The 15587-nt window shown below is 23.1% G+C and overlaps 6 protein-coding genes across 6 annotated transcripts; 4 read left to right on the top strand and 2 right to left on the bottom strand.

Moving 5' to 3' along the window:
- Positions 1-1435: 1435 nt before the first annotated feature.
- LOC122857938 (peptide methionine sulfoxide reductase-like) lies at positions 1436-3038 on the top strand. The gene is made up of 4 exons (XM_044160504.1): positions 1436-1720; positions 1799-1919; positions 1988-2124; positions 2605-3038. The coding sequence occupies exons 1-4, from the start codon at positions 1560-1562 to the stop codon at positions 2843-2845; spliced, it is 660 nt and encodes a 219-aa protein (XP_044016439.1). The 5' UTR covers positions 1436-1559; the 3' UTR covers positions 2846-3038.
- A 539-nt stretch (positions 3039-3577) lies between these two features.
- On the top strand, positions 3578-5556 carry LOC122857943 (peptide methionine sulfoxide reductase-like). Its single transcript, XM_044160510.1, has 5 exons — positions 3578-3703; positions 4177-4339; positions 4415-4535; positions 4846-4982; positions 5059-5556. The coding sequence occupies exons 2-5, from the start codon at positions 4182-4184 to the stop codon at positions 5297-5299; spliced, it is 657 nt and encodes a 218-aa protein (XP_044016445.1). The 5' UTR covers positions 3578-3703; positions 4177-4181; the 3' UTR covers positions 5300-5556.
- Positions 5557-6166: 610 nt separating this feature from the next.
- On the top strand, positions 6167-6841 carry LOC122857944 (nuclear receptor 2C2-associated protein). Its single transcript, XM_044160511.1, has 3 exons — positions 6167-6276; positions 6374-6464; positions 6557-6841. The coding sequence occupies exons 1-3, from the start codon at positions 6242-6244 to the stop codon at positions 6839-6841; spliced, it is 411 nt and encodes a 136-aa protein (XP_044016446.1). The 5' UTR covers positions 6167-6241.
- Positions 6842-6862: 21 nt separating this feature from the next.
- LOC122857949 (pleckstrin homology domain-containing family F member 2) lies at positions 6863-9976 on the bottom strand. The gene is made up of 8 exons (XM_044160519.1): positions 9911-9976; positions 9386-9450; positions 9130-9267; positions 8846-8909; positions 8648-8773; positions 8373-8479; positions 8034-8288; positions 6863-7946 (listed from the first exon to the last, which is right to left on the bottom strand). Exons 1-8 carry the CDS (start codon positions 9924-9926, stop codon positions 7914-7916), a joined length of 804 nt encoding a protein of 267 aa, XP_044016454.1. The 5' UTR covers positions 9927-9976; the 3' UTR covers positions 6863-7913.
- A 113-nt stretch (positions 9977-10089) lies between these two features.
- Positions 10090-11885, top strand: LOC122857947. Its single transcript, XM_044160517.1, has 4 exons — positions 10090-10377; positions 10449-10584; positions 10662-11555; positions 11628-11885. Exons 1-4 carry the CDS (start codon positions 10231-10233, stop codon positions 11786-11788), a joined length of 1338 nt encoding a protein of 445 aa, XP_044016452.1. The 5' UTR covers positions 10090-10230; the 3' UTR covers positions 11789-11885.
- LOC122857945 (protein fem-1 homolog B-like) lies at positions 11879-15587 on the bottom strand. The gene is made up of 5 exons (XM_044160513.1): positions 15142-15587; positions 14672-15004; positions 14175-14349; positions 13869-14086; positions 11879-13796 (listed from the first exon to the last, which is right to left on the bottom strand). The coding sequence occupies exons 2-5, from the start codon at positions 14795-14797 to the stop codon at positions 12378-12380; spliced, it is 1938 nt and encodes a 645-aa protein (XP_044016448.1). The 5' UTR covers positions 14798-15004; positions 15142-15587; the 3' UTR covers positions 11879-12377.

Below are 15587 nucleotides of genomic sequence, written 5' to 3' on the forward strand. Positions count from 1 at the left end.
TTATTTAAATGCATCAATGCAAGTTTGTTATTTTATTTTTTCTCTTTTTAATTGTTTATTTATTTACAATTGTAATTTATTCTATGTGATTATTATCATTATTATTGCAAAATGAAATTTGAGTTGCCATTGACCTACATACTAGATTCATGTCACGCCCAGAAAGTTTAGTATATGTAGTAACTTAGTAACGTAATAATGAGTTGAAAAATTTACATTTCAGTTAAATAATATAAATATAAACTAAACAATTTTATATATGAATTAATATTATTTTAATTTTTATGTAAAGAGGAAAACAGGTAATTCAAAGTTTTTCTTTTATTTATTTATTTATTAAACTGTTTTTTTTTTTTTTTTTTCTTAAGCCAGATAAATAATATTTATTGTCGGTTTTATTTAAATGAGGAAACTGTGGGTTTACATATCATTGACTTTGTTTTACATTGTGTGAAAAATTCGTCAATGACAATTATGATAAATAATGATTGTTGCAGCGGATGCTTGCTGAGTGATTCTCAATAAAAAAAAAAAGGAATTTAATCAATGAACTTGTGAACTCAAATAAATATTTATTTATATTGAAATTTAAATAAATAAATATATTATTTAATATCAATTAAATAAGAAAAAATTAACAAATCCAAAAAGTTTAATCACTGATTTTTTGGACAACAAATTTTCAAGATATAAACGATTGAAATAATTGAATAATAAATTTAATTTATTATTTTTATTTTTTTATTTATTATGATGATGTAGTATAAAATGATGGTATAATCCGAAATATAATATTCATTTAATCATTGTAATGATGATACTTAAATAAGCTGATAGATAACAATCATTCACTCGAAGAATTTTATTGATAAGATAAAAGAAATTATCATATTTGGCAATTTACAAATAAATTACTAACATTAAAAAATTGCCAACTTCCCCTCATCATATAATTAGTATATTATCATTTTATGATAATGAAAAATGATCATCATCAAAATACAGTCAATTGAATTAAAAAATCAAATGAATATTTTTTATAAAAAAAATAACACAGCTTCCGTGAATTTTTTTTTACTTGGCAGTTTTAAAATTGAAGGGAAAAAAATTATTGATGATGATGATCATGATGATGACATGTTTCAGATAAGGGAGAAGAATAAATAGAAGTAAAAAAACCAGTTGTTAAGATAATTGTTTATGGTGGTATGGGAAAAAGACACAACAGGTATTTATGGAAGTTGAATTTTTTAAGAATTGTGGTTTTAAAATAAAAGCAAATATATCAAGCTAAATAAAATAAATAAAAAGCAAATATAAGAAGATGATTATTGAGAAAGGAGTGGTGGTTTTCAATTGAATGTGCAACTTGAGTAAAAAAAAAAAAAGAGGGGAGTTATCTCGTTTTATAAATAAAAACTCGTGCTCCATAAATGCAATTGTCAGTAACAAAAAGTTTCTCGATCCTTTTCAACATTAATCAAGATTTATTTTCAAAATTACACAGTAAAATTTTTTATAAATATATTTCTTTAATTATAATTATATAAATAATTAAAATGCCAGGACAAATTGAAAAGCCAAAAACAGCAAAAAGAGCAACTTTTGGAATGGGTTGTTTTTGGGCAGGTGATTCATTATTTGGAGCAATACCTGGAGTATTAAGAACAACTGTTGGATACTCTGGTGGTACAAAATTATCACCAGCTTATAAAAATATGTATGTTTTTATTATTTAAAAAATTTATTATTTATAATTCAATTAGCTATAATTATTTGTTATTTTTTTTTGTAACAGTGGTGATCATACTGAAGTTATTGACATTGAATATGATCAAAAAATTATTTCATTTAATCAATTGTTGAGTTTATTTTGGAACAATCATGAATATGGATTGACAACAAAAATCAAGACTCAGGTAATTATTGTTTATTAATTTTTAAAATAATTATTCAAGTATTTTTAATATATTTATTATTATTTCAGTATGCATCATTGATACTTTATCACGATGACGAGCAAAAATTATTGGCTGAAAAATCAAAAGATCATTTACAAAATAAAACAAAAGAACATTTTACAACAGTTATTAAACCATTTGAATGTTTCCATCCAGCTGAAGAGTAAGTAAAATTATTTTAACTTTGAGAAAAAAATTTAAATGATAAAACAATGAGATTAGATAATTTTATTAATGCTTCTATCATTATTTAATTGAATAAATTGATGATAATAATTGTTGGAAAATTTTAATTGATAAGATTAATTGATGGGGACAAAAAAAAAATTAATATAAATGAGAGACTTAAACACGTGTTGACTAAATGAATCAAAATTAAATTGATAATTTTTTAAAATTTTTTTCTGTATTTGCTTTGATGGCATTGACATTATAATAATGATGATGATGATGTCTGGCTTTATTTATTTAACAAAGACAATCAGACAATCAGACAATCATGTGGCCCCCAAGTGAGCCTCTTATCATCATTAATTTATCAGATATAAAAAATTATCATTTTAAAAAAAATATAATATTAATTTTAAATTAGTTAAAATTTAAATTGAAATATTTATTAATTATTTATTTTAAATTTTTTTAGTTATCATCAAAAATATCGTTTACAATCACATACATGGCTTTTACAATCAATTGGTGAAATAACATCAGAAAATTTGCAAACATCAACATTAGCTGCAAAATTAAATAGTTACATTGCTGGTGCATCAACACTTGAAGAATTTGAACGTGATCCAATGATTGCAGAAAGACTTAATGAAAAACAATATCAGTATTTGAAAGATTGTCTTATTAAAAATCAAGGAAATGGTCTTTATTGTTAGCTATTTTTAATATTATCAATTTCAATCATTATCATCATTATTTTCATCAACAAAAAGAAAAAAAGAAAAAAGAAATTTTCAAATAGCCAATACACAATAAGTGCTACAAAATTAATTAATTATTATTTCCAGTATTACCGAGTCTCAATGTTTAATTTTTTCTTTTAATTAATTAATTTTTAATACACTGTATAACAAATAAGTGATTGTCATTGAAATAATGTTGAGTAAGGCTGTGAAAAAATAGAAAAAAAAAAATAAAAACAACGTGATCATTTCACAGCCACTCAGCTATTTATCAATGCTCAAATAAATTTTTTTTTAAATAAATAAATATTGTTAATAATCTCCACATGTCTTCAAAAAAAATATATATGTATAACAATTAAATAATACACATTTATAATTAAATAATAATAATTGTATAATTATCATATATAAAAAATAATCAAGAAAAATAAATAAATATTCTTACAAGTAACTTCGAAACATGAATTATTTATATGAATATATTTTTCTTATACTTGAAATATTTATTAATAAAATAATAACATTTATAAATATAAAAAAATAATAATAATTGATTTAATAAATAGAGATCAATATAGATAGCTCGATCGAGTGATCGAAATTTTTAAATATTACATTTTTTTTTGCAATTGAGATGAGAAGAACGAGTTATATATTTTCGTCCCCACTTTATCATATCATCAACTCCCACTTGACGATTATTTAAAACACTTGGAACGATCATCAGTTAAGTAATCATAATGATAATAATAATGAATATACACGTGAGCACATTATTATTCAGTTAGTTGGTTTGTTAGTTTCAGTTATAAACTACTGTTCAACGAGGTATGTACTCCTTTTTTTAATTTTTTTTTATTATTTTTTGTTTAGTTTTTATTGAGTTTCTTAGACTTTATTTATTTATCAATTTTAAATTATATTAATTTACTAAATATACATTAGAAAAAAAAATTACTTATTTATTTAACAAGTAAATTATTTATTAATTTACTGCAGTGCAATTTATAGTTTTTTTTTTTTATATTGATTTCACCTTAACCTTACCCTCTCTACTTTTTCTAATATAATTTTCTTGCCAATTTTCCGCCTATGAAACTATTACGTAACTATTATGAATTTGAAAAAATTATTTCTTATAAAAGATAAATTTTTATTAAAAATATTCTTGACTTGTAAGTATTAATAGAAAATTTAAAAAATAATATTTTATAGAAATTATGAATATTTTTTTCGAATTTTATTTATTTTAAAAAATTTATATTAACTTGGTTTACTTTTTTATTGAAAAAAATTAAAAGTTAAAATGTCAGGACAAAGTGGAGATGTCGAAAAAAAGAGAGCAACTTTTGGCATGGGATGCTTTTGGGCAGGTGATTCACTATTTGGAGCAACACCTGGAGTTTTAAGAACGACTGTTGGATATGCCGGTGGTACAAAATACTCACCAACTTATAAAAATATGCAAGTACTTTTAAATTTATTTTATTATTATTATCATACGAGTTTTAAATATTTTTTTTTTTTTTTTTGTTGCAGGGGAGATCATACGGAGGTTACTGATATTGATTATGATCCTTCAATAATTTCATTTGAACAATTGCTTAATTTATTTTGGAAATATCACGAGTATGGTTTGACAACAAAAATTAAAACCCAGGTTATTATTAAAATTTTTTATTGTTATTATTATTGTCATTGGGTTTGATGATAATAAAGTGAAAGTTATAACTATGTCATCATTAAATTGCCGATCATAATAATGATAAAAATTCAAGTTAACGGTTCTTAATAATGTATTTAGAAGAATATCGAACGATAAATATTAATTTGTTTTTTAAAAAATTTCTTATCTATTTAGGTTGTTTTTTTTTTTAATTTAAAAATGATAATTTTATATGAAAAAAATAAATCCTTCTCGTATTAAATTTTACAATGTAAAAATATATTATATAAAATTTTAATTACAGTATGCTTCATTGATACTTTATCATGATGATGAACAAAAATTATTGGCTGAAAAATCAAGAGATCATTTACAGAAGAAAACAAAGGATCAATTAACAACAACTATTAAATCATTTGATCGATTTTATCCAGCTGAAGAGTAAGTTATTAAAAAATATTCAACTTGATTTTTATATAATTTATAATTTTTTTTTCTTGACTTACTATTGTTCCAGTTATCATCAAAAATATCGTTTACAATCGCATCCTTGTCTGCTGAAATCAATTGGTCCAAAAACATCAGAAAATTTACAAACATCAACATTAGCTGCAAAATTAAACGGTTACATTGCTGGTGCATCAACACTTGAAGAGTTTCAACGTGATAAATTAATTGCAGAAAGACTTAATGAAGAAGAATATCATTATTTAAAAGATTGTCTAATTAAAAATCAAGCAAGTGGACTTTATTGTTAAATCATGTTGCAAGATTAATTTTAAATAGCCAATTGATTTCTTTGTAAATTGGTTACACTGTAACTTTTTTTTTTTAAATCACAAATAAGTTACAGAATAAATTAAAAGAAATCAGCCTTCAATTGTAATTCCAAATTAATTCTAATTATTCACTGTTGTTATTATTTTTCTATACACTTGTAACAACTTGATGATTAATTTATTAAAATAACCAATTTGAATATTATAATAAAATAAAAAATTCTTTGGAACTGTTGTATATTTTTTTTTTAATTTTTCCATTTGATTAGAGACTAAAGTTTTTCTACTTTTCAAACTGTAGGACACGTGAGATACAATTGCCATCTGGTCGCAAGAATGTCAAGTAAAAATTATTGATAATAATAAATTAATTAATTTAACTTATTTATAAACAAATATATATTTTTTAAATAACCATATAATATTAATAAATATTTACTGTATTTCATTTTTTATAATTGACTATAGTTTTCTCTGAATTTCTTTCTAGTACAATTTAAATAAAAAATGGCTTCAACTGTCATCATCAACAGATCAACAGACAACAATAGGTCTTGATGAGATTTATTATTTAATCATACAAAATAAAATTATATAAAATATTAATCAATTAATTATATAATTAATTAATTAATTAGATAGTTATTTAAATATATAATTAAATTATGGATATTTTATATAAAAAATATAATATTAGTTAACAATTTTATACAATACATATAAAATTCACGTGTTTAATTATTGTAAAATAATATTCTAATTAATTGTTAATAGTCAGCTCAGTACAATAAATAAATAAAAAGCTATAAAAAAATTTCTATTTGATGACAGATGAAGAGAATACAAAAACAATTATATAAAATATTATCAAGTAAATTAATTAACAATTAATTATAGTTTGTAAAGTTATACATTAAAGTTATGGATATTTTAAAAGATAAAACATATAAATGCGGGTGAGTTTACAAACAATGTTTATCAGTCAACAAATAAAATACACCACGTGTTCAATAATTATGTCAAAATAATATTCTAATTAATTGTTAATTATAGAGTCAGCTCAGTACTCAACAAAGACATAAAAAGCTATGGAAAAAAATTTCTATTTGATGACAGTGAAGAGACATGTTGGAACTCTGATTCGGTAATGAAAAATAAATAAACAATTGACAGAATTTTATTTTATGTTTTACCTGTAAAAAGCATGATTTTTAAATAAATAAATAATAATTTTAGGGAACACCACAGTGGATATTAATAACAATAGACGAACCATGTACACTGTCAACAATTTCAATTGAATTTCAAGGTGGTTTTGCAGGTAAAGATTGTCATCTAGAGGCAGGTACTGATTCAAAAAATATGAAAAAAATACAAGATTTTTATCCAAATGATATAAACACAATTCAAGAATTTAAATTAGATAAACCCATTGAAGGTTCAATATTTAAAATTGTATTTAATTCAAGTACTGATTTATTTGGTAGAATTATTATCTATAAATTATCTATGTATTCATGAAATTAATAAAATTAATAAAAATTTTATACATTTTAATTGATATTTATTTAGCACGTGGCTTTATTTTTTATTTAAAAAATAAAATAAAATAAAGGTACAATTCAATTTTATAATATTTAATATAGCTTAGATCTATAAAATTATACACAGATGTAAATGTCTGCAATATTTTTTTATAACAATATAAATCATTGCAAAAATTTTACAGTTTTTTTGATTAATTAATTTTTTTTTATCTCATTGCCAAGTTTTTTGTATTTTTTATTTTTACTATTGACTGCTAATAGGCTTAAATTTAAAAAATATCTTTTTCGATTTCAATGTATTTTTATATTAACAAAAATATAATAATAATAACTACATTTCAAATTTTAATGAAAAATTAGTTTATTGTATAAAAATTCTATCTCGATTTTGTCACTTTTATTTTTCCATAATTTAAATTATCTGTGCAATTTATTTATTTTTTTTGTGACTCAAAGGCACGAATTGGCGTATTTTTTTTTACATATTAATATTCAAAAAAGAAAAAATAATAAGTCAAAATATTATTAAAATAGTGATTTGTTTAAGAACAAAAAAAAAAGCTCAATAAAGCAGTTGAAATTAAAAACAAAATAAATATGACAAATAATGACATTAATAATTAAAAATCTATAAATCAAATTTCAAGAAAATATGATTAAAAATTCAGTTGAATATTGACATTATTAAATTATTTAAAAGAAAATAATCAAAAAAATAATTTGATAACTGATGGTTAATATTTTTACATTATTAACAATAGAGAAAAAAAATAATATATCTGACTTATTCGCAAATTAAAAATACTGCGAATAAAATACTAATAGTTAATTAATTTTATGCTGAGTAAAAATATCATCAATTTTTTGTTGATAATAATTAGTTTTTCCTTTTTTTTTCTGTCAATTATATATATATGTATGTATTAATGTAAATTGTATCCTGTTATTTACTCAATAATATTTAACCTGATTAATTTAATTTCTTCAAATAATTATCGTCATTGATTATTCAATTTTTTTCGTTATCATTTTAATTTTTGTAAAAATCATCGTTGTAAAAGAGTCGAGTAGAATTTTGGCTGTAAAAAAAATACAAAATGACAAGAATTAATAAAAAATATTTATATAATTTTATCAATTAAATTAGAAAATATAAAAACGCTTACTTCGTCATGTGTTTCTTCCTTATTAGCAGCAGCATCATCATCGTCACCAGAACTATCACCACCTGAGCTATCTGCTGAATTACGTTGTTCTGAATTATTGTTGACACCAGTTGGTGATGATACTTTAACTTTACTTGCTGTATCATAACACTGTAGACAAACACGTACAGCTTTACCATTTCCTTGTCCAGGTAAAAACAATTTTTTATTACTGCATGGTCCACAAACAACTGTTCCACATTGTCGACAATGATGCTTTAATATTTAAGCAAAAGAATACATATATAAATTGTCATTATTTTATTGATAAAAAAAATTTTAAAGCCAAAAAATATTTACCCTTCTATTGAGAACTGTAAATTGAGATTTTTTACAATGCATGCAAATGTTTGCCTCATTATCAGGCACCCAGACAGCAGCATGTGTTTCCACTGGTTTTTTACCGCCTGTAATTATCATCATAATTATTATCATTATATTTTCAACTTGTTGTTTTTATACACTCTCTTATCTTTTCAGTGACACACGATGACACCACAAATAAATAAACATTTATGAAAAAAAAAAAAAAAAAAACCCACAAAGATAATAATAAATATCGAAAAATGACTCACTTTTTCTTAAAAGATCTTCTATGCATTTAGTTATATGTGCCATCCATTCTTGTTTTTCTGTTGATGTTGCAGCATGTACAGCAAATGATTTTGTTACTGTTTTAATAAGCCAACCATTCCGACATTCTATAAAAAATATTTTTCATTTATCAATAAGCAATGATAATTTAATTTTAAACCTCAATTAAAAATACTCACGTGCATCGTCTTGTAATGATTCCAATTTGACCTCTTCAAGCGGAATAATATGTTGTTTGTTGTACTTGAAAAAAAATAATTGAAATTAAAATTAAAAACTTAAATTTCTTCAAGGAAATATATACATAGAAATTAAAATTAAAAACTTAAATTTCCTCAAGAAAATATATCCATAAAAATTTAAATTTATAGTTACATGTATATAAAATTGTTATTAAAAATATAATTCTAAATTTATATGAAAAATATTTAGGTCAATATTAAAATTTAAAATTAAATAATACCTTTTTTTTATTAATAACTATATTTCCATAAACAAGTATGTCATTAAATAGAAAAAATTGTCTTGATTTTGGTTTTTTTCTGCACATTTTAGTCAAGACACCTTCACCAACCAGTACTCTGCCAGGTACACCAAGTGGCTGTTTATAAAATCATAAAAAAAAAAAAAAACAATTATGAATATATGAATAAATGAATGAATCATTGAGTACAGTCATCAATGATTGACGAAACAATAAAAAAAAAACATAAACTTACAACGCCTGAACTGCCAAAGCAGTTTTCCACCATAGCAATTCTTCTGGCATTTGATTCAGTATTAACTGCAACATAATAAACAAGCAATAAAATTAATAATTATAATAAATAATGAAAAATATAATGAAAAAAATTAATGACATGAAAAAAAACAAAAATAGCCCTTGATAATTTCAATCGAATCATGCTGAGTTTGATTAGTTAATCGCGTCCGTTTATGATTGATTACACTATTTATATATGTACATTATTTTTATATACATATGCATAATATATAAAATATATATTATGTATGTGTACATATTATCATCACTGATGGAATAAACTAGCTGTCAAAAACACTGTCCCACTTCAACATATCGAATTTTCCCACACTCATTAAATTCATTTAAAATTTCTAGTAAAAAATTATAACAAATGTTTATTATTATTTATAATAATCAAATTATTATTAATTATAAATTATTGTTATTTATAATTATTATTAATAATAAATATAGTTAATATTTAAGAATATAAACTAACCAAGTCGATCAACCATGATTTCTCTCTGTCAAACAAAATATGTTCTGAAATAAAAAAATTATTTCACGTTTGCCAACTTAATAATGACACCTTTTTTCCTCCCCCTTCTTCCTGCCTCCTCCAACAATAAAAAATGGTGATTTCATTTTTTTCCCCCAAAAAAATATACGCCATTTTGTTTCTTAATATTAATTTGTTGACAACAATTTGTCATGAAATGTTATTTTTAAAATTTCCAATGTTTTTATGATCTGTTTTGTTTATTTTTAATTAAAAAAAAAATTAATTAACTTGTTAATGATTATTATTGATTAATAAAAATGCCAAGTTGTTGTGCTAATAATTGTTTTCATCGTCATGATCAAGGTTTTAGATTATTTAGATTTCCAACACATAAAGAAAGAAGAACAATATGGATTGAAAGATCAAGACCAAGAAAATTAACACCACATTCTAGACTATGCGAGGTATATTTATTATAATTTATAAATATTATTAATTAAATTTATAATTAAATTATTTTTTTATTTATTTACAGTATCATTTTGATGATTCTTGTTATGAAAATAGACGTGCTGATGGTGTACGTAAATTAAAATGGAATGCATTACCAACAATATTTTCAGATGTTGGTGTTATTGGTGATCCAACAATGCCAATACCAGAAAGACCAGGTAATTAATAATTATTCAACAATGATTTACAATATTAAGATGATTGTTTAATTGAATTTTTATTATTTGTTTTACAGTTAAAGAAGGAAAATTATTTCAAAAAAATGTCAATTCATTTATTCATAGTCTAGATAGTCAAAAAAAAAATTGTGTTAATAGCCAAATTAATAAAAAAAATGATAAACAACAAGAAAATTTTATAATATCATTTGAGGCTGAGACTGGTAAAAAACAAGAAAACTTTATTGTATCATTTGAAACAAGTAATGACAATAATGATCATGTTGTTAATGAAAATGTAATATTTGTCGATAAAAATAATGCAATAATTGATAATGTTAATGTTGTTGAGACAAATACAGATGATGAATTTGTTAGATATGAATGTTTCATTGAAGAAAGTGAAATAGAAGAAAATTTACAAAAACAACAACAGCAACAGCATGATAACATTGATCAACATGACAATAATGTTTATCTAAATGAAAAAATTGATGAATTAAATAATTATGCAGATAGTCTCAATGGTGCTGATGATGATTGTGCAACAGATTATGAATATCTAACAGATTGTGATGAATTAATGGAAAAGCAGGATAAAATAATTCAAGATATTGATAATGATCATGTAATACTTGATGATGATAATGTTTTATTAGATACAACATATTTTCCAACAAACAGTGGTACAATACGTCAAGCAAATGAAATTAAAAGATTAAGAACACAGCTATTAATTGCAAATAAAAAACTTCGTGTTATAACAAAACAAAAAGAAGAATTAAAATTAAAACTCAAACAAACAATACCATTACAAAAAAAATATAAAATATTATACAATGAAAATGAAATATTAAAAAAATTATCAAATAAAGTACCAATGTTGCATAAATTTGCTGCCAGTTATGATTTGTCAAAACCAGCATGGACACAGGATTGTCTAAAATTAGCAGCTAAAATTAGATGTTCAAGTAAGTTTTTTAAATTAATTAAAAATAATGTAGTTTAATAATAATATTTATATTTTTTTTTATATACTTTAGTTGGCTTGAAATCATATATGATATTGAAAAATGATGTTGGAATACCATTGCCATCTTATCCAACAATATGTAGATATTTAAAAAAACAAAAAATTGGTGTTCAAGATGATGTTGATGATCCACCTCAAAATCCACTTATTGATCATGTTTATACATCTTGAAAAATTATTAATATTATTGCTAAATCACTGTGATTCAATTTTTTAATACTCAAATAATTATTTAAAATGAAAAAAAATAAAGAAAGTTGCTTTAAAATTATAGTATTTTTTTGTTTTAATTATTAACTAGGAAAAATAAATTACAATTATTTGTTGGTTTTTTTTTTTTGTTTTAATTATAAATTATTTTTAAACTCTTAGTTTTTTCAGTCTAATAGTACAAATTGACGATTTTTTTTTACGATAAGTTAAACATTAAAATATTGTTAATTTATTCATAAAAATTATACATATATATATATATAGGGGTCAAGCTATTTCAAATCAACCAGGTCAAAAGCCAATTCGAGTGATAATTTCTTTTTTTTTTTTTCTTGTGGTTCTGGTGCCTTTACAATAATAATTGTTACAAATTGTTAAAATTAAAATAGGCTTTGGTTAATAAATTTTTCAAAGAGCCTAAAACCAATAAAATAAAATTGTAAAAACACCCGGAACCCAAAGAATCCAATTGGATTGACATAAGGACTTTGATCTGATTGATTTAATGTAACTTAATTATTTAATATATAATATTTATTATTATTTATTATCCCTGATGTAATCCAGGACCATGAAGTTCAATAAAACTTTCAAGTGATCTTGGTACATTACCAGCATATGATAAATTATATGTTTTAACAGCTTTAGCAGCCATACATTGTAATGATAATTTAGTTTGTGTACGTAATATAATTTCAGCAACACCAGTTGTTGCTGCATCATATGGTGATTCACCTTGACAATTAATTGTATCCATATGTGCACCAGCTTCAATTAATTCAAGTATAATACAATGTAATGTCATAAAATCACTAATTGGTTTTTGATATGTAACTATTAAATGTAATGGTGTATTTCTATCATTATCCATTGCATTAACATCAGCACCACATTGTATTAATAATTTTGATGTTGCTGAACATGGAAATTTACATACATCATTTGTATGAAAATCATCAACTGGTGTTTTTGAATTAACAGCAAGATGTAAAAATGTTTGTCCATCACGTAATGTCATTTTTAATGAGCATAATTTATGTACAAGAAAACGTGCTTTTTCAATCATATCTTTTTCATATGCTTTTTCATTTAATGTCATTAATTTAACTAATATTGTTAATATATATAATGTTGATGTTATATTTGATTCTGATTCTTCAATATATTGTTCAATGTCTTCTTTAATATCTGGATTATCTATTTTTAATTTATTTTTACCAAGTTCAATGATACTTGCTTCAAGTACATTCATAACTTGAAAAAATTGTAAATCAATACCAACATGTACCATTTGTGAAAATACTTGAGCAAATCTTAATAAATCTTTGGCAACAGATATATTATTTTGTTGTCTTAATTTTAATGCATGTAGCCATAAATCAATACATCTATCAAATCTAGCATTATCAGCAAGTACAGCACCTCTATAAACAATTGGATGTGGTACTTCTGGATTATGTTTACCTAATATACGTTCACGTATTGATAATGATTCCATATGTATTGAATTTGCATCATATTGTATATTTTCAAGTGATGCTAGTGTTTCTGATTCATGCCAATGTTCATATGCTGGTACTGGTTCAATTATTTTTTTATAAATTATATTATCAGGATCACTGTATCTTAACTTCATAGCTTCATGTAAATAATAATATGCTTTTGTTAGACAATAATTATCTTTATCATTTGCAAATGATGCACCAAGTAATTCATATGCTTCAATTTTTTCTTCTTTTGTTGCATATTTATCATCAACTAGGGTTTCAACAACACTTGATCTTGTACGTTCAGCAGCAACAATAAGTGGTGTCATACCAATTTCATTTTTCATTATTTTAGCTCCAAATTTAAGTAAAATTTTAACAATTGAACAATGACCACATTCTGATGCAAAATGTAAAGCTGTTGCACCACATAATGCTTTTTCATTTGGATCAGCTCCATTTTCAAGTAAAAATGATACCTATCAATAACATATATAAAAAATGAAACAAAAAATTGGTTTTTTCAATTTAAAAAAATTATATAAACTTACAATATTAAAGTGGCCTTTATAAGCAGCAATCATGAGACATGTATTATTATATTTATTTGCTAAATGTATATTAGCGTCATGTTGTGTTAAATAACTAACAATATCAAGTCTACCATCAAAACATGCTGCTCTTAGTGGTGTTGAACTTGTATTTGTTGGATGATTAACATCAGCTCCAGCTCTAACAAGAGTTTTAACAGCATTTAAATGTCCAGCTCCTATAATAATATTCAATCATTAAAATTATCATCATCATCATCATCATGATAAATAGAAATAAATAATTAAATGATTGAATTAACAAACCTGCTGCACACCAAAGTGGACTTGCACCTTCAATAATATATCCATCAAATTTAACAGTACCTTCTTGCTCCAAATCTGGTTTATATTTATCAAGCAACATTTTAATAACTTTATCTTGTCCATGACGTGCTGCAATTATAAATGGACTTGTTCTTTGTCCATCTTGTTCAACAACCTTTTACATATGATAAATGAAAATTAATTATTTTTAATTTTAAATTAAATTTCTTTAAAAAAAAAAAAATTTTTTAATAATGCCAAAATGACGAAATAAATAAAAATAAAGATAAATATTTTCTTTGTTCCATTCAACCTTCATACGCAAATTTGGCTGGATTATTGCCAGACTTTTTGTCTTTAATAATATTTAATATTTAATAAGTAGATATTAAATATACACGTGTTGATTATTTGAAAAATATAAAATATTCAATCTACAGCTAATTAATAAATAGATCATTTATATTAAAAAAAAAAAAATATAATTATTTTATTACCTGATTAATTAGTGAATTAGAAACATCATCAGATTTTTCACTTAGATGAGTGTAAAGTGCCATTGATAAACCATCCTTGGCCATACAATAAATAATATCTACTGGAAGAATTTCATCCTCCGCCATGGTGTGATGATATGATGGTGATAATGATGGTATTAATGATGATGATGACGAGGACACTAGCTAGTCTTGATCTCTGTTGTTGCTCCAAGGTCACAATCAGTAGAAATAACACTTGAAATTTGTGTTTTATTTTGTTATTGTTGTTTTAATTATTATTATATTTTATAAATATCAAGTCAACTGTTTTTTTTTCTTTCTTTTTTTTCACTAGAAACAAATTAAGGTAATGTCAATATTTTTTAATTAACGTTTTTAGTTGTATATATGATTTTTTTTGAGTAAAAATAAATGAAAATAAAATTAAAAAACAAGACAGTCTGTTTCTTGTCCATCAAAGTACTAACCTGGAAAGCCACTTTCATCGTTCTAGTATTTACGTTAAAAATATACACATATACATACGATGCATACGTATGATCAATCTATTTTAAGTTGAAATATATTCATTTGCAAAATCAAAACTCTTTTGCTTCATATTAAAAATAGAAAGTTTCAATATCACTCTTATTTTTATTTTTTTATTTATTTATTTCTTTGTTGTAGGGTTTATATTTTTTTTTATTATGAATCAAGGAAAAAATTTTATGATAATTTAAGAATTAAATATTTTATAAAGGTGGATTGATCTTGGTGTTATTGGCACTTGTCCTAATATTAATTTCAATAATGATGCTACCCAATTGAAATATGTAATTGGCAGCTAATGAATCAATTATTATTGCCTGGGGATTTTTAAATTGATGGCACATATAGCTACAAATACGCAAGTCACGTTGATACCAACACATTT

Source organism: Aphidius gifuensis, linkage group LG5 (genome assembly GCF_014905175.1).
Source record: "Aphidius gifuensis isolate YNYX2018 linkage group LG5, ASM1490517v1, whole genome shotgun sequence".
NCBI classification, from domain to species: Eukaryota; Metazoa; Arthropoda; class Insecta; order Hymenoptera; family Braconidae; genus Aphidius; species Aphidius gifuensis.